The 24,346-nt window shown below is 41.2% G+C and overlaps 1 protein-coding gene across 1 annotated transcript in view; it reads left to right on the plus strand.

The window, feature by feature from the left end:
• The window catches only part of SWEETIE (HEAT repeat-containing protein), a 159,011-nt gene that overhangs the window by 124,079 nt on the left and 10,586 nt on the right, over window positions 1-24,346 (plus strand). Inside the window, exons 35-40 of the mRNA XM_010266889.3 lie at window positions 9,631-9,687; window positions 9,896-9,982; window positions 10,131-10,259; window positions 10,437-10,640; window positions 10,716-11,174; window positions 12,915-12,980. Coding sequence (XP_010265191.1) covers window positions 9,631-9,687; window positions 9,896-9,982; window positions 10,131-10,259; window positions 10,437-10,640; window positions 10,716-11,174; window positions 12,915-12,980 — 1,002 coding nt within the window. The remainder of the gene's footprint in view (window positions 1-9,630; window positions 9,688-9,895; window positions 9,983-10,130; window positions 10,260-10,436; window positions 10,641-10,715; window positions 11,175-12,914; window positions 12,981-24,346) is intronic.

Genomic DNA, 24,346 nt, shown 5'->3' on the forward strand with positions numbered 1-24,346 from the left:
TTTCTACTTTCTATTTTTTTCTTCTTTCTATTTATTGCAGCAGCTTACTGTATAAATATGTCGATTGGCAATAGAATGAAACATATTAGTATTCTACCATTCCAAAACATGGTATCAGATTTCTAGGTTTGTCAACCTTGAGATTTTTTTTCGGCCTTCATTGCTAGTTTTTCGTGTTTTTCTCTTTTGGCCTTCAGTGCTGATCTGTAACCAGAAGTGTTCCTTTATTCTCCTTTATTCCTGCCAGTTCTTCCCTCCCTTATTCTCCTTTCCTATTGGCCTTATTTTTCCTCCATTAACAATGTCCGACATGACTGCAACAAGTGCTCCCGTCCAAACCGATGAAGGAGCAACAAATTCTCATCCACACTGGTGATTTGCAGAATATTCAGACAACATATAGATTGAATGGCCAGAACTACTTGAAGTGGTCACAACTAGTGCATACCTATTTCAAGGGAAAAGGAAAAATTAGTCACCTTCTTGGAACAGGGAAAAAGTTGGGCGAGCCAAATTTTGATGCTTGGGACGAAGAAGACTCCATGATTATGTCATGGTTGTGGAGTTCAATGACACCCGAGATCAGTGATACTTGTATGTTTCTTCCCTCTGCAAAGGCTATTTGGGATGCTGTCCGACAAACCTATTCCAAAGCCCATGACGCTGCTCGTGTCTATGAGGTCAAAGTGAAGACAGTGACGGCCAAACAAGGGAGCAGAAGTGTTACAGAGTATGCAAATCTGCTGCAAAATTTATGGCATGAGCTTGATCATTATCGGGTTCTTGAGACAAAGTGCCCTGATGATGCTGTGATCTTGAAGAATTTTATTGAAAGAGATAGGGTGTATGATTTTTTGGTCGGACTGAATGCTGAATTTGATCAGGTCCGAATACAAATTCTTGGCAAAGAAGAAGTGCCTCCATTGAATGAAGTCATAGCCCTTGTCAGAGCTGAGGAAAGCCGTCGTGGAATCATGCTTGAGCCTAAAGATCCCGAAGGCTCAACCATGGTGGCAAGGGGAGGAAGTTACAGTGGTTCAAAGGGTGAGAACAATCACAACTTGGCTCGTGACACAACTACCCGTGACTCTAACGATAACCTCTAGTGCACCTATTGCAAGAAGCCCAGACACACAAAAGATCGGTGCTGGAAACTTCATGGGAAACCTCCCACATCCAGCAAGGAATGGGGAAATCGAGGAGTTTCAAAAGGAATTCAATAGGCCCATAATGTCTCCACAACCCCGCAACAAGAACACTCAAGCCAGGGACCATTTAATGATGAAGAAATTGAAAGGCTAAGGAGCTTCCTGAAATCCTTGAAACCAGGAAGTGGTTCTACCTCTCTTGCTCTCTCAGGTGAGTCTTTATCTCTAGGACTACATGCCCCGGCTAGTGTTTTTCCATGGATTCTTGATTCTGGAGCTACTGAACACATGACACCCTCTTCACTACATTTTCTCACCTATACACCCTGTCCTAGTAATAGAAAAATTTCTGTTGTAGATGGTTCTTTCACCACAGTGGCAGGGATTGGGAATATTCAAATTACTCCATCCCTATTGCTTAAAAATGTGCTTCATGTTCCTAAGTTATCCACTAGCCTTATCTCTATACATAAACTCACCTAGGATGTGAACTGCAATGTTGTGTTCTTTCCTTCTTACTGTGTATTTCAGGACCAGGTTTCGGGGAAGAAGATTGGACTTGCTAAGGAAAGGGATGGACTCTACTACCTTGAAGCAACCAGCAAACCATCTCACACTGTTATGCATGTCACACATGAATCATTCTTATCAACCTCCAACAAAGATTTAATTTGGCGTCATCACTTCCGTTTCGGTCATCCTTCATTTCCTGTTTTAAAAACAATGCTTCCTTCCTTGTTTAAGGAATTGATGTTGAAACCTTTCATTGTGATGTTTGTGAACTTGCTAAGCACAAAAGGGTTTCTTTCCCAATCAGCAATAAAAGATCTTCAACTCCTTTTTATTTGATTCATTCGGATATATGGGGCCCTTCTCAAATTCCCAACATTACTGGTTCTAGATGGTTTGTCACCTTCATTGACGATTGCACTAGGGTCACATGGATCTTTCTTCTTAAGTCTAAATCTGATGTGAGTACCATTCTTCCCAACTTTCATAACATGGTCCAAACTCAGTTTGGTGTGAGATTTCGATCTGATAATGCTACAGATTATTTTAATCAGAATTTGTCCCCATTTTTTCAGAAAGAAGGCATTGTGCATGAATCCTCCTGTGTTAACACTCCCCAACAGAATGGGATAGCTGAGAGGAAAAATGGCCATCTTTTGCAAACCACCCGAGCCTTTCTCTTTCAAAACCGGGTGCCAAAACAATATTGGGGGGAAGCTGTCCTTACTGCTGCATACACCATAAATAGACTACCATCTAAAGTTCTTGACAACCGAAGCCCAATACAAGTCCTTTCTCAATTCTACCTTGATATTCGAACCTCAAATAATCTCACACCAAGAATTTTTGGCTGCACTGGCTTTGTTCATGTCCATAATAAGGGAAAATTGGATCCACGAGCAATCAGGTGTGTCTTCTTGGGATATTCCCCAACTCAGAAAGGTTATAAATGTTATCATCCAGCCACCAGAAAATTCTACACCTCCATCGATGTCACATTTGAGGAGGGACAATCCTTTTTCACTCAACCTTATCTTCAGGGGGAGCCCTCATTAATGGAAGATAAGGCCTCGGATCTACTCTCCTTAGATGTATTACCCTCCTCACAGTCATCCAACCGTCAAGAATCACATCCCTCTGAGTCACAATCCTCTGAGCCCCACATTCCCGAGTCTCAACAAGAGTCAAACAACCCGACCATTGAACCAAATTCAGACACTGTTAACCCCACCAATGATGTGTATGATGATGTGAGATATATGCAGGTTTACTCTAGGAGAAGAAATCCAGATCCTCAACTTGTGCAAGTCCAAGATTCAACTCCTAATACTGGAACTGAGGGATATGCAGAACCTGAACCTGCACCTTCACAGTTTGAGTATGACCTACCTATTGCACTGAGAAAAGGAACCAGAGAATGTACCAAACGCCCATTGTACCCTTTAAGCAAATCTGTGTCGTTCCAAAGATTCTCTAAATCCCATAAAAGTTTTCTAGCCAACCTTAACACCATTCCAATTCCTAATACTCTAGCTGAGGCACTTTCTAATAAGGAGTGGAGAAAAGCCTTGAGAGTGGAAATGGAGGCACTAGAAAAGAACAACACATGAGAAGTTGTGGATCTACCAAGAAACAAGAAGACTGTAGATTGTAAATGGGTGTTCACAATTAAGTACAAATCTGATGGGTCGTTAGAAAGGTACAAAGCACGACTGGTAGACAAGGGATATACATAGACTTATGGGGTAGATTATCAGGAAACTTTTGCCCCAGTAGCTAAAATGAATACAGTAAGGGTGTTGTTGTCTTTGGCTGCTAACTATAATTGGGATTTGCAACAGTTTGATGTAAAGAATGCATTTCTCCATGGTGATCTAAAAGAGGAGATATACATGGACATTCCACCGGGTTTTGGAGAAGGCATTAAGGGGAACAAAGTTTGTAGGTTGAAGAAAGCACTATACGGCCTCAAACAATCTCCGAGAGCATGGTTTGGAAGGTTCACAAAGGTGATGCTTAGTACAGGTTACAAGCAAAGTCAAGGTGACCACACATTGTTTATCAAACACACAGTCTCAGGGGGAGTTACTGCACTATTAGTCTATGTGGACGATATAATCGTTACTGGGAATGATAAAAAGGAGAAGGAAGCATTGAAAAACTGCCTTTCCAGAGAATTTGAGATAAAAGACTTGGGGAGACTAAAGTATTTTCTCGGAATTGAAGTTGCACATTCTAAACAAGGCATCTTTATCTCTCAACAAAAGTATGTTGTTGATCTTTTGAGAGAAACAGGAAATATGGCATGTAAACCAGCTTCCACGCCTATAGGTCCCAATCATAAACTTGGAGAAGCCAGCGAGAATGCAAGTGTAGACAAGGAGATGTTCCAAAGACTGGTTGGAAAACTCATTTATCTTGCACATACACGGCCAGATATTGCATACGTTGTAGGTGTAATAAGTCAGTTTATGCATAATCCTAAAGAAGTTCATCTGCAGGCTGCTCATCGGATTCTGCACTATTTGAAAGCCAATCCAGGAAAAGGAATTTTATTCAGAAGAAATGGGGGACTGGCTCTTGAAGCATATACAGATGCCGATTATGCAGGATCTTCAGTAGATAGACGGTCCACTTCCGGTTACTGTACCTTCTTGGGAGGAAACTTAGTCACTTGGAGGAGTAAGAAGCAAAATGTAGTGGCTCAGTCAAGTGCAGAGGCAGAATTCAGGGCTATGGTACAAGGAGTGTGTGAATTACTCTGGTTGAAGATAATTTTAGAAGACCTGAAGATTCCACGAGAAGAGCCTATGAAACTATATTGTGATAACAAGTCAGCCATCAATATTGCTCACAATCCTGTTCAACATGACAGGACGAAGCACATTGAAATTGACCGACACTTTATAAAAGAGAAACTGGACAGCAAGTTGATTTGCACTCCCTATGTGTCTACAAAAGGACAACTGGCCGATGTACTTACTAAAGGGCTCAATAGTACAGACTTTCGAAGAATTATAGCCAAGTTGGGAATGGAGGATCTCTATTCACCAGCTTGAGGGGTAGTGTTGGAAAACGTGGGGTTACTGGTGCAGATCTATATTTGGTAGTTTTGTAAAAATAGAATTGTATATATTCCTAGGATTGTGGAAGGATTGATTTAGAAAGTTTTTCTTTCTATTCTTGTACTTTCTATTTTCTTTTCTTTCTATTTTTCTACTTTCTATTTTCTTTTCTTTCTACTTTTTTCTTCTTTCTATTTATTGCAGCAGCTTACTGTATAAATATGCCGATTGGCAATAGAATGAAACATATCAGTATTCTACCATTCCAAAACAGTTACCTAATGTAGATGCAAAAGAAGTGTGAAGGGAACAGTGCCAAAATCCATTTGACGAAGTGTCCTACCATACAGATCAAGATGATCACAGGACAAGTTGATGGTATCTTCCTTTGGATCAGAACAAGGAAGGCGGTCTTGGTTCAAAGTAGGACCTGAACTTTGATGCTCTTGTGAAACCATGTTTTTGAATTGTACTTCTTCTAGCCTTGCTGAATAGGCTTCTTATTCTGTTCTTGGACTGATTTCTTACTCAATTCTTGTGCCCACTTAGGTTTTCCATGAATATCCCAACAATGTCTCTAGTGGGCCTAGATCGTTAACAATGAGTACACTGTTATGGGCCCGAGCGTAGGATCGCGTCACGGGTCGTTCCGCGGCAGGAACCCCTGATCTTCCCTTGCCTTTGGTCTTACGCACAGACCCTATTTTGCCTATCTAGTGGGTGATTTGTCCAAGAGACCACCCGAACTCTCCCTTGGGGTGATTTGTCCAAGAGACCACCCAAACTCTCCTCACTCTTTTCTTGGCTGGAAAACTGAATGCTCTATTTCAATTCGTAGCTCCTTAAATAGGAGATTACAGAAGAAAATTCCTAATTAAACTCAAACTCCAATTTGAACTCAAACTCCTAATTACCTACTCCTATTGGTAACTCACTCTTACTTAAGATAAGATAAAGATGAGATTAGATAAGGATAAGGGATAAGATAAGGATAAGGTAAGCTGGCGGCGAGTTGGCTTGATGAATCCAGATAAGGATGGGCCCACCCCTATGAGCTGTCGTGTGGGCCCCGCTCTACTGCTGCTGCTGGCTGCCGCGCGGTGCGTGCGCGCAGTGCATACGCGCGCCTCAGGGTGCCGCTGCCGTGCGCGCGCCTCATGGTGCTGCTACCGTGCGGTACCGGGTGTGTGCGCGGTGCGTGCTGGCGTGCAGTGCGTGCGGTGCGCGCTGCTGCCTGGCGGTGCGTGCTGCGCGCCATGGTGCCGCTGCCGTGCGGTGCCGAGCGTGTGCATGGTGCGTGCTGCCATGCGGTGCGTGTGGTGCGCGCTGCTGCCTGGCGGTGCGTGCTGCGCACTATTGACGGTGCATGCTGCTGTGCAGTGCTGCCAGGCGGTGCCCACTGCTGTGCGGCCTGCTGTGTGTGCTGCTGCCTATGATGGCGCCGCGGTGCCTTGCCGGATGGTGTGACCATAACATACACCACAACTTATCTTTGCCGTCCACCCTTTTCTGAGAATTAGTCTTCTTAAAAGAACTTCCAATACTTGTATTTGCACTTCCCCTAACAGCTAAAGCAACTGGCTCCCCCTCTGAACAATTCATAACATTCCTCCTGCTTTCTTCTAACTGTACAAGAGCATATACTTACTGCACTGATGGAAGCTCTTTTCTTCCCTATATCTGAACCCTAATAGATTCATACATCGGGTTCAGCCCCAAAGGAAGGCAAAAACCCGTTGCTAAGAGGCCAGAGACATGTAGGCCTTAGCATCCTCATCACATTTCCGGTCCACATTCTAATAGTGGTCCAATTCCTTCCAGATGGAGGTCAAATCTGAGAAATATGTGGAGACACTCCTCTCCCCTTGCTTGCAAGTTGAAGAGGCAGCTTGCTCCCATATTTCAAAAGCAGTTTCAACCCACATGAAAGTTTTTCTTACTTGTGGCAGCGTAGACAGCAATAGCCATGACATTACCATGCTGTTTTCTTGGTCCCACCTATCATGTTCTGCACTTCCTGACATTGCAGTTATGCAGAGTTTAATCCCCTTCAACCATTCTATGTAATTAAGTCCATCAAATGGGATTACAGCCATAGGCAAATTCGTGTCTCATGCCCCGCTCATTCCACTGTGGCCAGAATACTCAGATTCACATAAACAGGAAACCACTGAATCCTCAGAAGACATTGATAGAAAGGGCTGATAGCACTACTTTGGTCACAAAATACAGCAGGAAGTAAACAAAACTATTTACCACTGTCACAAGAATACTCAGATTCACATAAATCTGAACTGTAGGTCAATTCCTTTTCGATCAAAAAACAAGAATGCACACCACTACGCTGCTGAAATAAATTCCAGAGAAGGAACAATTTTATTTCTGGTCTGGACAGTCCCTACAAGGACCATTACACTCTATTTAAGCCACAAGAGCACTCCAAGCACCACAAACAAATCATAAAACCGCTGTTACAGAAGTCACAGGTCGTCCAGACCAGCACAACCCAGTTACAGGGTACAAAACAAGATCGCATAATGCACATAGAACTGAAAACACCCTTCACGGCATGAGTTTACCCCTTTTCAGGGGGGTTCTTGGCACACAACCAAGAAAGAAAAAGAAGAGGAACTTACAGATCAGTCGAGTTTTTCCCCACTGACTTCAATCAAAAGAAGAAAACTGAAGAGAGAAATTTATCGAACAACCATTAATCTCAGAATTGATGGTCTGATACCATGTTTTCTTAGTAAAAGTTAAATACCAGTAGAAAGAAGTGAGAAGAGGGAAGAGAAAAGGAAGGAGAGGGGAGAGAAAGGTTTGGAGTCAAAAAGATGGGCTGGCAGCGCCCGCACTTCTATTATATTAGGGTGGCATAAAAAATATAGATACAATGACAGAAATGCCCCTGTGGCATAGTACATCTACTGTTAATATTGGGGGTGTGCAGATTAAAGAGGCAATAGAGAAAGTGGTGACAGAAGAGGCTGATTGCAATGCCGAAGGATATGTTTGGAGAACGGCAGTTTTCTTCCCTAAAAATAAGGTTGCAATGATGGCTCAAGAGGATGACAGGGATGGAAAAAGAAGTGTGGAAGAGAAGGGGGAGACTCAGGTGGACTGTGAAGACAATCATATGCATCAAGAGGAAGGGGAGGATGATGAAGACATACAAGATGTCACTGATGTTGAGGGAGGAATTCAGGAAAGACATGAAAGGATGATTGGGGAGAAAAAACGGTGGTAGGAGAAGAGAATGGCAGAAAGACGATTGAGCTTTTACTGAAGAGGGATGAAAGTAGAGCAGAAGAAGAGGGGGGAAATCATTCAAGGAGATGAGGTGATTGGGTCTTTACGAGCAAAGGAAATGAGAGCTGTGGAAGAATTAGTGGGGAAGGGAGCAGGAGAAGTGGCAAAAGACTTAATTGAGAAGAAAAGAGGGGAGCAAGCATTAGGGATTGAGGAAAAGGGAAGGGAGGAGGAAGGAGATAAGATGGGAGATGGAGTTCGAATTTACAAAAGGAAGAAGTACAGAACTTTCCCCTTAGAAGAAAGTAAAGAAGGAAGTTCAGGGAAGGCTAATGAAGAACTTATGATGGATGAGGTCCATGAGGTAGAGAAGAATTGTGATTTAGAGAAAGAGATAAACAAGGAAGTGGAAGTCAGCAAAATTCTGGGGCTGTTTTTGTTAGAAGGGGAGGAGTTTGCCAAGGAAGCATTCAGATCGGTAGAGGAAAAAAATGGGGAAAAAAGAGAGTAGTGTCATTCCAATGCTTGATGACAATTCCGACAATTCTGAAAAGGAAGTGATTGTTGGAGATGGCAGGGATGCTTTCAAGCAGGAGGATTTATCTGAGGGATGTTGGTTTCAAATAGCGGTCAAAAGCCAGAGGGGAGTCTGGAAGAAGCCATGAAAACACTTAATACAATTAGGAGATTCAGATCTCAAAAGAGTAGAAAAAGTCAGCAGCAAGTTCCAGTTGCAAAAGTCTTTGCATGGATAAAAGGAGGCTTATATGGCATTGGGCCTAATAAGCTTGTCAAAAAACACAAAAGATCAGAGAAAAGGCAACTATAAGATTGTTCTCCAAAAGCTGATAAGTTTCGAGTGGGAGTCTTGGTTGGGATTGGGCAGTAGGTGTGGGTTTCCAGCAGGTGTCAATATTGGTTGGTAGGGTCTGGGTTTTGCCTTAGTGTTGCAGTGTGGTTTTTTCTTTTTAGCTGGGTCACAAGGATTATTCTTGTTTGGGGTGGTTTTCTTTTGGGGCTTGGGGTTTCTTTGCTTGGGTCTCTGTTTTGCTTCCCCTCAGGTGATTGCTTATCACCTTCCTTGTAATTGCTTTTTTTATTTAATAAAATTTTTATTTTATCTTAAAAAAAAAAAACTTACCAATTGTCCCTTGCTCGTGAGATCTTTCAATTGTGAATCAACTCTCTGGGAGATCATGAGAAAGGGAGTTAAGAGGCAGCCCAGTGCAGCACAAGGCTCCTGTCAATGTGGGGCCTGGGGAGGGATAGATGTATGCAGCCTTACCCTTGCACATACAGAAATGTGGTTTTCAAGATTTGAACCCTGGTCACCCTGGTGGCAATGGAGCAACCCAACCGCTGCATGAGAAAGGAAGTTAATTAAACTTAAAAGTCAAAGCTTATTTGAATGGCATACAACATGAAAACTAGTATAAAACTAATATTCAATACTCTATATAGGAATTGAAACAACTGATGCAGTATGAATTAATTTCTTAGTTATTTAATTAATTAATTTGCACATAAGTAGTGTTGGATGAACTAGGCTTATCTTATTATCTATTTAATTCCAAGCAGGGGTTTCTTCTAATTTTTGCCAGATTTTGTGATTTCACTAACAAAGGTTCTTACATATATATTTTTCTTTCTCGTTTCAGTTTCTAACGGTACCAGACCCAGAGCTTCCTGGACACCTTCTATTGGAACAGTATCAGGTCTATACATGCATTTATTCTAAATGTATATCACTCTTTTGCATCATGAAAGACTGATGGTACAAAATTGTGTTCTCGAACTGATTGATGCAATTCTTCAAACAAATTTGGGAAAATCTAAATTGAGTTTAAAGTATTGCTTTTCTGATTAAGTATATATAGTACTAATGAGCTTCATGTAATTGATCAACTGTGCCATGGAACTCAGGCCCAACTTGTTTCTGCGGTCCGTACTGCCCTAGACACATCCTCTGGACCTCTACTTTTGGAGGCGGGACTCGAGCTAGCTACAAAGGTTTGAGTACAGATGCATCTTATCTTCTCCAATCTGTCTCTTTTTTAGAAAGTATGCATATGATTTTGGATTTTATGACTGTAGCTATATTCTTTCATTTTCTTTTCTTTTCTTTTCCTTTTTTGATTTGATGTTATGGCTCGCTTAGGTTCTAACAAGCAGCATTACTAGTGGGGATCAAGTTGCAGTTAAACGTATATTCTCATTGATTTCACATCCATTGAATGACTTCAAGGACCTGTACTATCCATCATTTGCAGAATGGGTTGCATGCAAGGTGTCTTCTTTGATTATTTTTTATTTAAATTATATGTTCTGCTTGCAGTAGCCCAAGACTTCAGATTCAGGGATATGTTTTCCCTTTTATTTATCAAGTCTTCTGGTTCTCAGTATTTTCTTTCATACTCGGAATAGGAAGGTCTCATCTTGTTTGCTTATTTCACTTCTTTGTTAGATCAAAATAAGACTTCTAGCTGCACATGCCTCTGTCAAATGTTATACATATTCATTCTTGAGGAGACCAAACAGCATAGTTCCAAATGAGTATCAACCATTGATTCCACTGTTTTCAAAAAGTTCCAGCATTCTGGGGGATTACTGGATACGGACTCTGAAGGATTACAGTTGTATTTCTTTCCACTTCCAATCTAAGACTAATGTAAGTATAATATTCAGAAAACCTGTAGATGTTTCACTGCACAACCCTCTTATGGTTATTGCTTTCCACTTCTAGTGTGAACCATTCCTGGATGGAATTCAATCGCTGCTGGTTTCATCGAAGCTGCAGTCATGTCTAGAAGAAGCCTGGCCAGTAATTCTTCAAGCAATTACACTTGATGCAGTTCCTGCAAAATCAGGAATGGGTGGATCTCCCAAAGCAACTGGTGAGGATTTTTCAGGGAGTTGTATATCTGGATATAGTATGGTTGAACTGGGACCCAAAGAATTTCAGTTCCTTTGGGGGTTTGCACTACTTGTTCTTTTTCAAGGGCATAATCCAGTCAAATTCAAACAAGCAATACCACTCAATCTTGGTAATGCTAAATCTGCCGGAGATTCACCAACTGAAGAGGCCAACCTCCCGGGTTTGAAGTTATATGATGCTGTTCTTCAAGTATTTCAATTTCTCTCAACAAAAAGCTTTTTTAGAGCAGGATATCTTACTGTTGATATATGCAAAGAATTGCTGCAGGTAGTGATGCATTATCTCCCCTTTCTCCTTAGTTTTTGTTAAGATTTCTTGCTTGTTGCTGAACTGGTCAAGTTTCTTAAACCTGCACTCTACATATCAATTCAAACTAGTTCTTCTGTTCTTTATCAAATTTTATTAGATAAATATCAGTTGTTAAATTATGGGCACTTAAGCCATTTCTAAGTCGACCCAAGCCCTTTTTGGTCTACCCCAAGCCCTTCTAGCCCCTTCAACTTGCAATAAATCGCTTGTCCTTATAGGTGCTGTTGGTGTTTTTCTATGCATGTCACAGACTCACGGTTCTAAATAATTAAATAATATTATTAGTTTGTATATGCTAGAAGATATAAATTTAAAATGGTAAAATAAGAAATAAAAATAAATAGAAAAAAACTGAGAAGGTGAAAAATCTGATAGGGATTTTTTTTTATCTGTAAGGTTAAAAGATAGGGATTTGTTAGCAAAACCAAAGAAAGAGTGAAGATTAAGAAGAGAGAGAGAGAGAGATAGACAGAGAGAGAGAGAGAGAGTGAAGAGATCCAACCAGTAGTATGAGAGAGATGGATGAATGGATGAAGGGAGGCATACCCATACACCCAACGGACGGATAGACAGCATTGGAAGCAGTGGCAGCAGTGATGGAAAGCTCCTCTTCTTCCTTCTTTCTCTTTGTTTTACTGCAAAGAACAAATTAGAGACATACTTCTCATAAATCTAATATCCCCATCCAAAGGATGATATAATTAGAGCTGTCAATGGATAGGGTCTGGTTTGGGACAGAATGGATGTCCCAAACCAATTATTAATAAGTTCTATAAGATAGGCCCAGAACCAAACCAATTATTCTGACCCATTTAGACCCAATTATACTTGACATCTATAATTACCTATGATAATTACAATTTAGAACTTCATTTTTGTATAATATAACCTTAATAAAAATGAGAGTAAAATGGCAAACTGTTTTTATGTTGATAAAAAAAGTATTTTTTAACCAAAATTATTATATATTACTATCTATGGAATTTTCCTTTTAGACATAAAATATAACAAAGTTACAAGAAAACCAGAAGGCCTTTATTTATTATTAACTATATAATTGATTCAAGGGATAAGTGGTTCAGAACAGTAAGAATCAGTCCCAACCCAATTATTAGTCAAGCAGACCTGGCCCATTGACACTTAATTCTTGCAATTGCTGTTACTAATCAGAAGTGAGTTTTTTTCTCCTTTTCTTTAGCATGTTTTAACAAGCTGAGCTATATTTATCTCTCATAACCACATTGTAATCATTTGAGTATGTAATTCTCTCAATCCAACTGAATGATTCATCTTCTTATTTTACGTTACCAAATGGGCTTTGTAATAACACATCATTTCATCGATAATATTGTCATGCAACTTAATTTTGGATGTTGTCCAGGATTTGCATTCCATGTTTTCCTGCAAGGATGTATTTCCATACCCTCACTTCCCATAAATCAGTTCTATTCTTACACACCGTGAATATGGGAAATGCAAACCCAAGTTGTGAGAATAGAACTCATATGAGTGGGCAATGGTCATATGAACCTTGAACTAGTCTAATCATTTGCGGATCTGTGTTTAATGTTTCTGATATTTAAGATTTACTACGTCCATTATTAATGAACATAATGGTATTGTTTCTTCCAAAAATCTCTATTTCTCCCTCCCCACCCTTCTCCTATTGATGCAACTTATATTATTTAATGAATGTAGGTGCTCTCATATTCTATTCACATGGAGGATTCATGGGACAGTCTTGTGATATCTATATTATCGCAGGTACAACACAACCTATACTTTATGAAATAATTCCCATTTGTTACTGGGGACCTGAAGTGAATTGTATACTTTTATCTATGTATTTTGAAATTAACATCCAAAAGCTTCTACCTTTTACATGGAGTGTTGCATCTCATTAACTCAAATATATGATGCTCACTGAGGGCATTGTTCTATGTGAGTGGGTGAGGTGTTTTCCAGCCAAATCTGTTGCTCTCAATTGGATGGTCATTCTCTTCAAATGCAATTCATTGTTTTCAAACCAAGCTTGGTATAATGTTGAATCAACTTTCTATTTCTATGTATGACTACATGTTTTTAGAAGTCAGAATTTTGCAAGCATCTAAATATTTCTATATTAGTTTAATGTTTCAATTTTTATTTAGTGAAGCAGGGGTGAAAGTGTATACTTGAAGCTGAACTTATAAATTTTAAATTTTTGTAATTGTTGGTCCAATCAAACGATAACACAGGATTCGCTCTGCTGCTGCCATATGAGTATCTCGGGGAGCATGCATGAATTGGCTGATGCAACTGACAGCATATGCAATGTCTGGCTGAGTCATGCATAGATACAGAAGTTTTCCAAGAAGTCTCTGGAAGACTCCTTTGTCTTCTAACAATGTTCCATCTGAAGCAGAGAGTTTATGACTCATATCAATAGGAGTAGCAACTGGTCTAGCACCCATCTTCCCTGTTTCAGAGAGCAAATCAGGAACATACTCCCTCTGGGAGATAAGAATCCCATCATTGGATCTAGCAACTTCTATGCCAAAGAAGTATCTCAATTCCCCCAGGTCTTTAATCTCAAACTCTGTGTGAAGGAAAGATTTGAGAGCATGAATTCCTGAAACATCATTACCAGTCACAACAATATCATCTACATACACAATAAGGTATACTGGCAGAGGTCCACTCCTCTTCACAAAAAAAGTATGATCAGACTGTGTCTGAACATAGCCAAAGTTAACAAGTGTTGTTCTAAATCTCTCAAACCATGCTCTAGGGGACTGTTTGAGGCCATAAAGGGATTTCTTCAGTCTGCATACCTTTCCTTGCATATCTCTTCCATACATCCCTGGAGGAAGAGACATATAAACCTCCTCATGTAATTCACCATTCAGAAATGCATTCTTTACATCAAATTGATAAAGTGGCCAGTCAAAGTGAGCAGCCAAAGATAGAAGAACTCTCACAGAGGTCATCTTGGCAACAGGTGCAAAGGTCTCCAGATAATCAATCCCATATGTCTGTGTATAACCTTTTGCAATCAGCCTAGCCTTGTACCTCTCAATGGTGCCATCAGCATGATATTTGATAGTAAAGACCCACTTACAACCAACTGGATCCTTCCCTTCAGGCAAATCAACCACTTCCCAAGTGTCATTCTTGTGCAGAGCATCAATTTCGGATCTCATAGCATCCCTCCATTCTGGAATATTAAGAGTTTCTGACACAGACCTGGGAATAGGGTTAGCGGCAACAGAAGAAAGGTAGGCAAAATATGAAGGAGAAAGCAAACTATAAGAAAGGTGTTTGGAAATGCAATGTGCAGTACACTTCCTTTTTCCTTTCCTAATAGCAATGGGAATATCAAGATCAGGGAAGGATGGCTCCAAAGGGGATGAAACAGTACCTGTTGTCTCATCTGTAACTGGAAGTGCATGAGGCTCATGTGTTGTAGGGGAAACAACCTGCTCATTTCTGGATCTTTGCCTTTGATACATCCTGGGATTAAAGAGAGGACGAGGAGGTAAAGGGGGAGGAACACTGGGACAGGGAGAGTGGAATGATTGATCCTCCCTTGATTCATTTGAAGAAGAAAGAAACTCAGTAAAAGACTCAACTGGGACAGGAAGAGGAAAAGAAAAGACCTGTGACAAATCCTCCCCCTTTGGACAATGTCCTTCCATAGAGAAACCATAAAAGCAGGAAAGCTCATCAAAGGTGACATCCATTGTGACATATCGAGTACCAGTCTTTGGATCAAAGCAGCAGTAACCCTTCTGTGTGGGGGAATAACCAAGGAAGATACACTTGTGGGCTTTTGGTTCAAATTTATGTCTTTTGGACACTAGGAATATGTACACAACAAGTGCATCCAAAGACACGAAGTGAGAACAACATCACCCCAAAACTTTGTAGGAACATGTGAGGCAAACAAGATACTTCTTGCAACTTCAACAATATGTCTATTTTTTCTTTCAGCAATACCATTCTATTCTGGGGTCCTAACACAGGAGCTTTGATGAATAACCCCCAAGTCAGAGAGATAGCAAGACAAGTTCTTCTCAAAATATTCTTTTGCATTGTCAAATCTGAAAATTTTAATCCTGGTATCAAACTGGGTTAGGACAAATTCATGGAATTGCCTCACAAGTCTGGGAACTTCATCACGGGATTTCATCAGGAATATCCAAGTAAACCGAGAAAAGTCATCAATGAACAAGATAAAATATTTGTAGCCACCCATAGAGGGTAAGTGGTAAGGCCCCCACACATCAGAGTGCACAATATTAAAAAGAGAAGAAAATCTTTTATTACTCAAGGGATAATTGTTTCTACAATGCTTTGACAGCTCACAAGACTCACAATGAAGACTGGACAAACTAATTCCCTTAAACAGTTCAGGGAATAAATGACTCAATGCAGAAAAAGAAAGTTGACCTAAACGAAAATGACATAACATAACTCAATTGATAGACTCTGTAGATATAGACCCAAAAGCAGTTTTTCCAGGTTGTTCAGGGCACTGTCCCAGAGTATCAAGCAAGTATATTCCATTCGCCTCATGGCCACTCCCAATCACCTTCCGAGACTCCAGATCCTAAAAAACACAGTAGGAAGGGAAGAATGTTACACAACAATTTAATGACTTAGTTAGACTACTTACAGATAACAAGTTTGTATTTAGTATAGGTACATGAAGAGCAGAAGGTAGGAACAAGGAATCTGTAGCCTTGATGGTTCCCTTGCCGGAGATAGAGGCAAGAGAACCATCAGCTAGGGTGATTTTGTCACGTCCAGGAAGTAAATCATATGAAACAAACAAGGTAGAAAAGTTGGTCATATGATCAGAAGCCCCTGAATCAATAATCCAAGGGATCTTAAGATTACCTGAAATGGTTGCATGATTGGCAGAAGCCCGTATACCTGAATGAGCAAATGCAGAAAAGGCTGAATTTTCTGAAGGGTTGGAAGAAGAAGTCACACCCTCTAGGTGACTGATCATCCTCCCAAACTTCTCATATTCTGCTTTCATGGCTGCTAACTGTGCACAAGATGTCATCTCTTCAGTATGGTACTTGTCACTATCTGGACCAGCAGCCGCATTAGCACTCCCTGCCCTTTTATTATCATGCTTCTTCTGAAACCGAAGAGGTAGAAGCTCAGGATATAATTTCCAGCACTTGTCTTTAGTGTGTTTTGGCCTTTTACAGTACTCATAGACAACCTCTTTCTTCCCTGAGCCACTAGGAGTCCCTGCAACCCCTTTGGGTTTCACTCCTATATTAGCAAAGTGATCATTTAGACCAGCCCCTTGAACCTGGACAATCCTTCTGCTCTCTTCACTACTTACCAAGGCATATGCTTGTGACAGTGAGACACTATCCTTGGATAAAGAAGAAAAGTAGTCCTTGAGAGTGTGGGACTATTTAGGATAGATGTAGAAATCAAAAGGAATCAAAAACTGCAGAGAATAACCCCCATGTCAAAGAGATAGCAGGATCAGCTCTTCTCAAAATATTCTTTTGCATTGTCAGATCTGAAAATTTTAATCTTGGTATCAAACTGGGTTAGAACAAATTCATGGAATTGTCTTACAAGTCTTGGAACTTCATCACGAGATTTCATCAGGAAAATCCAAGTGAACCGAGAAAAGTCATCAATAAACAAGATAAAATATTTGTAGCCCCCCATAGAGGGTAAGTGGTAAGGCCCCCACACATCAAAGTGCACAATATTAAAAGGAAAAGAAGATCTTTTATTGCTCAAAGGATAATTGTTTCTACAATGCTTTGATAACTCACAAGATTCACAATGAAGACTAGACACACTAATTCCCTTGAACAGTTCAGGGAATAGATGACTTAAAGCAGAAAAAGACAGATGACCCAAATGACGATGACACAACATAATTCGACTAGGAGACTCTGAAGAAATAGACCCAAAAGCAACATTCCCAGGCTGATCAGGGCATTGTCCCGGAGTATCAAGCAAGTATATTCCGTTCGCCTCATGGCCACTCCCAATCACCTTCTGAGACTCCAGATCCTGAAAAACATAGTAGGAAGGAAAGAAGGTTACACAACAATTTAATGACTTGGTTAAACTACTTACAGATAACAAATTTGTATTTAGTCTAGGTACATGAAGGGTAGAAGATAGAAGCAAGGAATCTGTAGCCTTGACGGTTCCCTTGCTAGAAATTGAGGCAAGAGAATCATCGGCTAAGGTAATTTTATCACGTCCAGGAAGCAAATCATATGAAACGAACAAAGTAGAAAGGTTGGTCATATGATCAGAAGCACCTGAGTCGATAATCAAAGGGATCTTAAGATTACCTGAAGTGGTTGCATGATTAGCAGAAGCCCTTATACCTGAATGAGCAAATGCAGAAGGAGCTGAATTTCCTAAAGGGTTGGAAGAAGTCTCTGCATCATTAGTGGTGTCCCAGGTTACAGCTTCTATCAAATCTATTTCTTGCCACAAAGACTTCAGTGTTGAGAAGTATACAGCTAAAGGTTTCTCCCCCTGTCTTAAATTCTTCACATCACTTCTCAACTTGTAAGCTCTAGCCACATTTAATTTTTGGGAATAGGTTTCAGCAACATGTTGACAGGTGTATTATATGTACTGTATGCAGGTTTAGTGCTTGCAGGGGTATTTTTGTAATTTTGTAGACCTCTTGTGTTGTACGGCCAGTATAGTATAAATACAAATGCTTCACTCGACTGAAGCAGTTCTTTTGAGGCCTTAACTCAGTAGCCTCCTCTTTCTTCTTCTTCTTCTTCTTCTTCTTCTTCTTCTTCTTCTTCTTCTTCCTTCTTTCCTTTCTTCTTCTCCTGCTCAACATGGTATCAGAGCAGGACTGTCCAGGCCTAGAAAACAACCAGCTGAGGTCTCTCTCCATTGCTGCGTAGAAGCTATAGTCCTGATGCTCGAAGACAAGGAAGAGGAAGCTTTCTCTAGTGCTGCGATTAGTCTCCACTGCCGAGTAGGGTTCTGCTACAAGAAAGCTGATTGTTCAACTTCCTAGCGCAGAAAAAGGTTCTGCTACAAGTTTTTTCTTCTTCATCCTTCATCCTTCAGCCCAAGGTGCTGGTAACTGGAGTTGCTCGACTAAGAAGCCTGTAGAAAACCATCCCAAATGTACGAAGGAGGGTTCTGACCTGAAGAGAAGTTTGAGTCCATGACTGTACTGCCTATTCACACTTCGGGTGACCTAGGTACTGAACTGAATTTTTTTCTGTTTGTGGTTCTCTTCTTGCCTCCTTCGATGGACTGTTAATGTCCCAAAATCTGGAGTAGGGACTGTCCCCCTTCCTCCGATTGTGTGTTACTCTATTCAGCTCTCTAAGGGACTGTTGATGAACCCTAAACCCTAAGTGACTGTTCGGCTGCCCTGGAAAGTGGATATCAGCCGATTAGGTGTGGTGAACCACCACTCGTATTGCTGTTCCTACTGGGTTTTTTTTCAGCTGAGAAGCTGCATTAAACTTGTAAAACTGTAGGTCATTCAGACCTGGTTACACTGCAAGTGCAGTTTGTATATTGTTCTGTGGACTCCTACACAGTGTAGGTCATACAACCTAGTACTGCAGCTGCAGTGTTTGTGCTTGGTTCTCTGTGAAACCGAAAATCAGCAAGTGCCTAGTTGTGGACTGTAGCAGCTCTGTAAGGCAGTGTTCTGAACCTAGAAGTATGAATAGTGAAGATTCAGCTACATCCGAAATCTCTACAATGCTGAATGGAATGAGTGGGAGCAGTGACCTATCCTTCCCTATGGCTGTGGTTCCTCTTGATGGGTTAAACTACCTAGAGTGGTCAAGGGGGATCAAGTTATACATAACTGCAAGGGGAAAAATAGGCTACATAAATGGAAGAATCAAAGAACCACCTTCTGGAAATGCAGAACATGATAGATGGGATCAAGAGAACAGTATGGTTATGTCATGGCTTTTGATCTCCATGCAACCGCAAATAAGGAAGAACTTCATGTGGGCTGAAACTGCAAATGAGATCTGGGAACAGGCAAAATCCACATATTCTGAACTTCGACACTATGCCAAGATTTATCAACTGCAAGCAGCTTCATCTACTTGTAAACAGGGGGAGAGGAGTTTATCAGTTTATTACTCTGATTTGTCCATTGTTTGGAAGGAGTTGGACCATTACCAGAATATTGATTGGAAGTGTGATGAAGATGCAAAGTTGTATAAGAAACTTGTCTCACAGCAAAGAGTGTTTGCTTTTTTACATGGTCTCAATCCTATCTATGAATCCATCAGGGTACAAATTCTAAGTTCTAAGGATCTTCCTTCAATTCAGGAGGTCTATGCTCTTGTCCAGTCTGAAGAGAGCAGGAGAAACTTGATGAACAGCACCGGAGGGGATGCAATTGTGTTGGCGGCAAAGGGGGGTACCTCTACTAGTGGTGGACCTTCTTCCAAGAGAGGGGATCTCCAGAAGAAAGCAGAAGATAAGGAAAAATTGTGGTGCACTAATTGTCAGAAGCCCCGGCACACCAAAGATACTTGTTGGGATCTCCATGGGAAACCAAAGTGGGCTCAGGATTTACCTAAGAAGCAAGGCTCAGATGTAATTAGAAGACCCGGGCAACAAGGTACCAAGAAACACCACATGGCCAACATGGTTACTCGGGAGAATCAGCCCTCTACTTCTACTGTGACTCAAACACCACATGGCCAACATAGCTACTCTGGATCTGACCCAAGGGAGGATATTGTAAACTCCTTTCGTGACCATTTAGAGCTTTATGGTAGAGCAATTCGCCAGATGGATGCTCCTCCCACCACCTCTTTTGCATCCACATCAGGTAATCCTGCCACAGCTTTCCATGTTGCTTCTCACGACCTTGACTCTCCATGGATCATTGATTCTGTTGCGTCAAAACACATGACTGGTATGTCCTCTTACTTTCAAACTTATCACCCTCTTTCCGGAAGAGATAAGGTGAGACTAGCTGATGGATCATACACTTCCATAGCTGGTCAAGGAACTCTCTCTCTTCCCCTCGGCCTTACTCTTTCTAATGTTCTTCATGTTCCAAAATTCCCTATGAATTTGTTTTCAGTCAGTAGTGTTACAAATTCCTTAAATTGTTCTGTGACTTTTTTCCCTTCCTATTGTGTGATTCAGGATCTGGCCTCGGGGAGGACGTATGGTTGATGGACTCTATATGCTGGAGAATACGGCTGGCCTTCATGTTACAGAGTCTATGAGTCAGTTCAGAAAGAGTAAAATGTATTTGTGGCATTGTCGTCTGGGTCATTTGTCTTTTGAGTCCTTGAAAGTTGTTTTCCCAGAACTGTGTAAGTCAGTGTCTGTTTCTAATTTTTCTTGTCAAACGTGTCAGTTAAGCAAGCATTGTAGAACTCAATTTCCTCAAAGAAATAGTAAATCTGAGTTTCCTTTTCACATTGTGCATTCTGATGTGTGGGGCCCTGTTACTTTACCTTCTGAGAGTGGCTACAAGTACTTCATTACCTTCATTGACGGTTATTCCAGATACACTTGGGTATATCCAATGCGAACCCATGAGGAAGTACTAAAAATTATCCAAGATTTTCAGCGGATGGTCTTCACCCAATTTCAGACCGAAATTCAAATATTTCAATCAGACAATGCAAAAGAGTTTTTTCATAGTGACCTCACGGAGTTCTTTGTTTCACATGGCTCACTTCACCGGAGCTCTTGTGCTCGCACGCCACAACAAAATGGTGTGGCTGAACGGAAGAACCGACACCTTCTTGAAGTGGCACGGGGTTTACTACTCCACATGAATGTTCCCAAATGATTTTGGCTTGAGGCCGTCCTTTGGTCTACATACCTCATTAACCGAATGCCCTCTCGTTGGTTAGAGTACAAAGCCCCACATCAGCTTCTCTTTCCTAAGGCCCCTCTTCTTTCTATTCCTCCTCGTGTTTTTGATTGTCGGTGCTTTGTCCAAAACCTATCTCCCACCCGGGGGAAATTGGACTCTCGTGCTATCCCGTGCATATTTCTTGGCTACTCATTCTCTCAGAAAGGGTATCGTTGCTTTGATCCTGTTTCTCGGAAATTCTATGTCTCCATGGATGTTACCTTCTTTGAAGATGAGCCCTTCTTTCCTGTTTCTCCTCAGGGGGAGTGTAGGCATGAGGAGAAACTGGTTCAACTTCCTCCTCTTCCTACTACTTCTCCTTCTCCCCCTTCTCATTCTAATCCTCCACCTTTCCGTGTTTTTTCTCGTCGTCGTAAAGGCCAACCAGGTTCAAGAGTTGTGGAGAATCCAGAAGTCGTACCTCAAGTGCCATCAAATTCCTTGGGGGAAGATCATACTCACTCAGGTAACTTGACTCCCAACCTCCCTGTTGCTAATGATCTTGACCTTCCCATTGCCCACAGGAAAGGTGTTAGGTCGTGCACCACTAAACACCCCATTTCCAACTTTGTTTCCTATGAGAACATCTCACCTTCATTTCGTGCTTTTCTTACCTCCATTGACAGTATCCCTATTCCCAAGAATGTGGCAGAAGCTCTCTCAGTACCAGAATGGACAAAGGCCATGAAGGAAGAAATTGATGCCCTTCATAAGAATGGCACGTGGGAACTTGTTGATCTCCCTAAGGGAAAGGATCCAGTTGGATGTAAATGGGTGTTCACTGTTAAGCATGGGGCTGATGGAACCGTGGAGAGGTATAAAGCTCGTTTAGTGGCAAAGGGTTTTACTCAAGTATATGGAGTTGATTATGCAGAAACCTTTGCCCCTGTTGCCAAAATGAACTCTATTAAAGTCCTTTTCTCTCTTGCTGCCAATCTGAATTGGGATCTACATCAGCTCGACATCAAGAATGCCTTCTTGAATGGTGACCTTGAAGAGGAAGTTTATATGGTTCAACCCCCCGGTTTTTTGGCTCAAGGAAGTGAACAAAAAGTATGCAAGTTAAAGAAGTCTTTATACGAGCTGAAGCAATCACCAAGGGCTTGGTTCAGCAGATTTCATACTGCAGTTCAGCAGAGGGGATACAAGCAATGCCATTCAGATCACACACTGTTTGTAAAAAGAGTAGAGGGTAAAATGGCTGCCCTAATAGTATATGTGGATGACATAATTGTTACTGGTGACTGGAAGGATGAAATTCAAAGTTTGAAGGGCTTCCTTGCCACTCAGTTCGAAGTGAAAGATCTAGGACCCGCCAAATACTTCCTTGGAATTGAGGTTGCCCGATCAAAAAAGGGTATCTTCATCTCTCAAAGGAAATATGTCCTAGATTTGCTTAAGGACACTAAAAAGATTGGGGTTAAACCAGCTGACTCTCCCATTGACCCCAACCATAAGTTAAGTGACAGCCAAGGTGAACCTCTTAAGAATGTGAAGCAATTTCAGAGGCTTGTAGGGAGATTGTTGTACCTCTCTATGACTCGTCCAGACATAGCATATGCTGCTGGTGTCCTCAGCCAGTTCATGCATGCACCTAGGTCCACTCATCTTGAAGCAGCGGAGAGAATACTGCGGTATCTTAAGAAGTTCCCGGGTGCTGGCTTATTATTCCAGAAACATGGACATTTGAGAGTTGAAATTTACACAGATGCGGATTGGGCTGGATCTCAAAGTGACAGAAGGTCTACTAGTGGCTATTGCACCTTTGTAGGAGGGAACCTTGTTACTTGGAGGAGTAAGAAGCAAACCGTGGTAGCTAGATCCAGTGCTGAAGTTGAGTACCCTGCAATGGCACACGGAGTAGCCGAAGATATGTGGGTAAAGAATCTATTGGGAGAGTTGGGTTTTCCAGTTGACAAACCCATGACTCCACTCTATGACAACAAGGCAGCTTATAAGTAGCGCTGCCAACCCAGTACTACATGATAGAACAAAGCACATTGAAGTTGACAAGCACTTTATCAGAGAGAAAATCATCACAGGCAAAGTATGCACTCCATACATCAGCTCTGAAGACCAACTAGCAGACATCTTTACAAAAGGTCTCTGTGACAAGTTGGGCATGATTGATATCTATGCCCCAACTTGAGGGGGAGTGTTGACAGGTGTATTATATGTACTGTATGCAGGTTTAGTGCCCGCATGGGTGTTTTTGTAATTTTGTAGACCTCTTGTGTTGTACGGCCAGTATAGTATAAATACAAATGCTTCACTCGACTGAAGCAGTTCTTTTGAGGCCTTAACTCAGTAGCCTCTTCTTTCTTCTTCTTCTTTCCTTTCTTCTTCTCCTGCTCAACACAACACTATCCCAGATTTCCTTTGCTGAATTCATCCACAAATAGTGCTGACTAATCTGTGGCTGCATTGAGTTCACAAGCCACCCAATAACAGTATAATTTTCTTGCATCCACTTCTCATTAGATGGATCATCTTCTAGGGAGCCTTCTTGCTCCCGAAGATAAAACCCCACTTTCCTCTACTACAGATATGAATCTTTACCGATTGTGACCATGCCAGATAATTAGTTCCATCCAGCTTGACTGTGGTCACAGTCAGTAAAGAGTCAACAGGGGCTCCCGGAACCTGCCCAGATTCAGCAACATTCTTGTTTTCAATCTCTGAGGAGTTCATCTCTTTAACCACTTCAAAAAAAAAATTTCAACCAACTTCAAAAAAGGACACCGAATGAAGATGGAACAAGGACTGTGTTAAGCCTACCTCAATGCAGCAGAACCACAAATCTGAGTCACACCCAAAAGCTGTGAGAAACAGAAACAGAAGCTGCACCTTGTAGACTACATGGTACACCAACCAACTTGGTTTGGTCTTCAAGAAAGAAAATCAGAAAAAATTCCTTTTCTAAACAGAAATTCCAGGTACTGTCCAATCAGCATCCAAAGGAAGCAAAAAAACTTCAGAGACTTTTTCACAAACACAAGGTGGGCAGTAGAGGAGACCACACTGTCGAAAGATTAATACAGCCCGGAAAATAGTCCGTACAGGTGCCCTAAACTGTCCAAAAGAAAAGGCCAACCAGCAGTACTGATTCCAGAGATATTTCAGCCACTTGAAAGTCCAAACAATATGAAAACAACCCAAAAATTTCTGGGCTAAAGCAGTCTAAAAGAACAGCCGAATAGCAGTACTGATTTCAGAGAAATTTTGGATACTTTAACAGTCCAGAAAAATATAAAGAAAA

The sequence above is a fragment of the Nelumbo nucifera genome, chromosome 4 (genome assembly GCF_055504915.1).
Source record: "Nelumbo nucifera cultivar China Antique chromosome 4, China Antique-T2T, whole genome shotgun sequence".
NCBI lineage: Eukaryota > Viridiplantae > Streptophyta > Magnoliopsida > Proteales > Nelumbonaceae > Nelumbo > Nelumbo nucifera.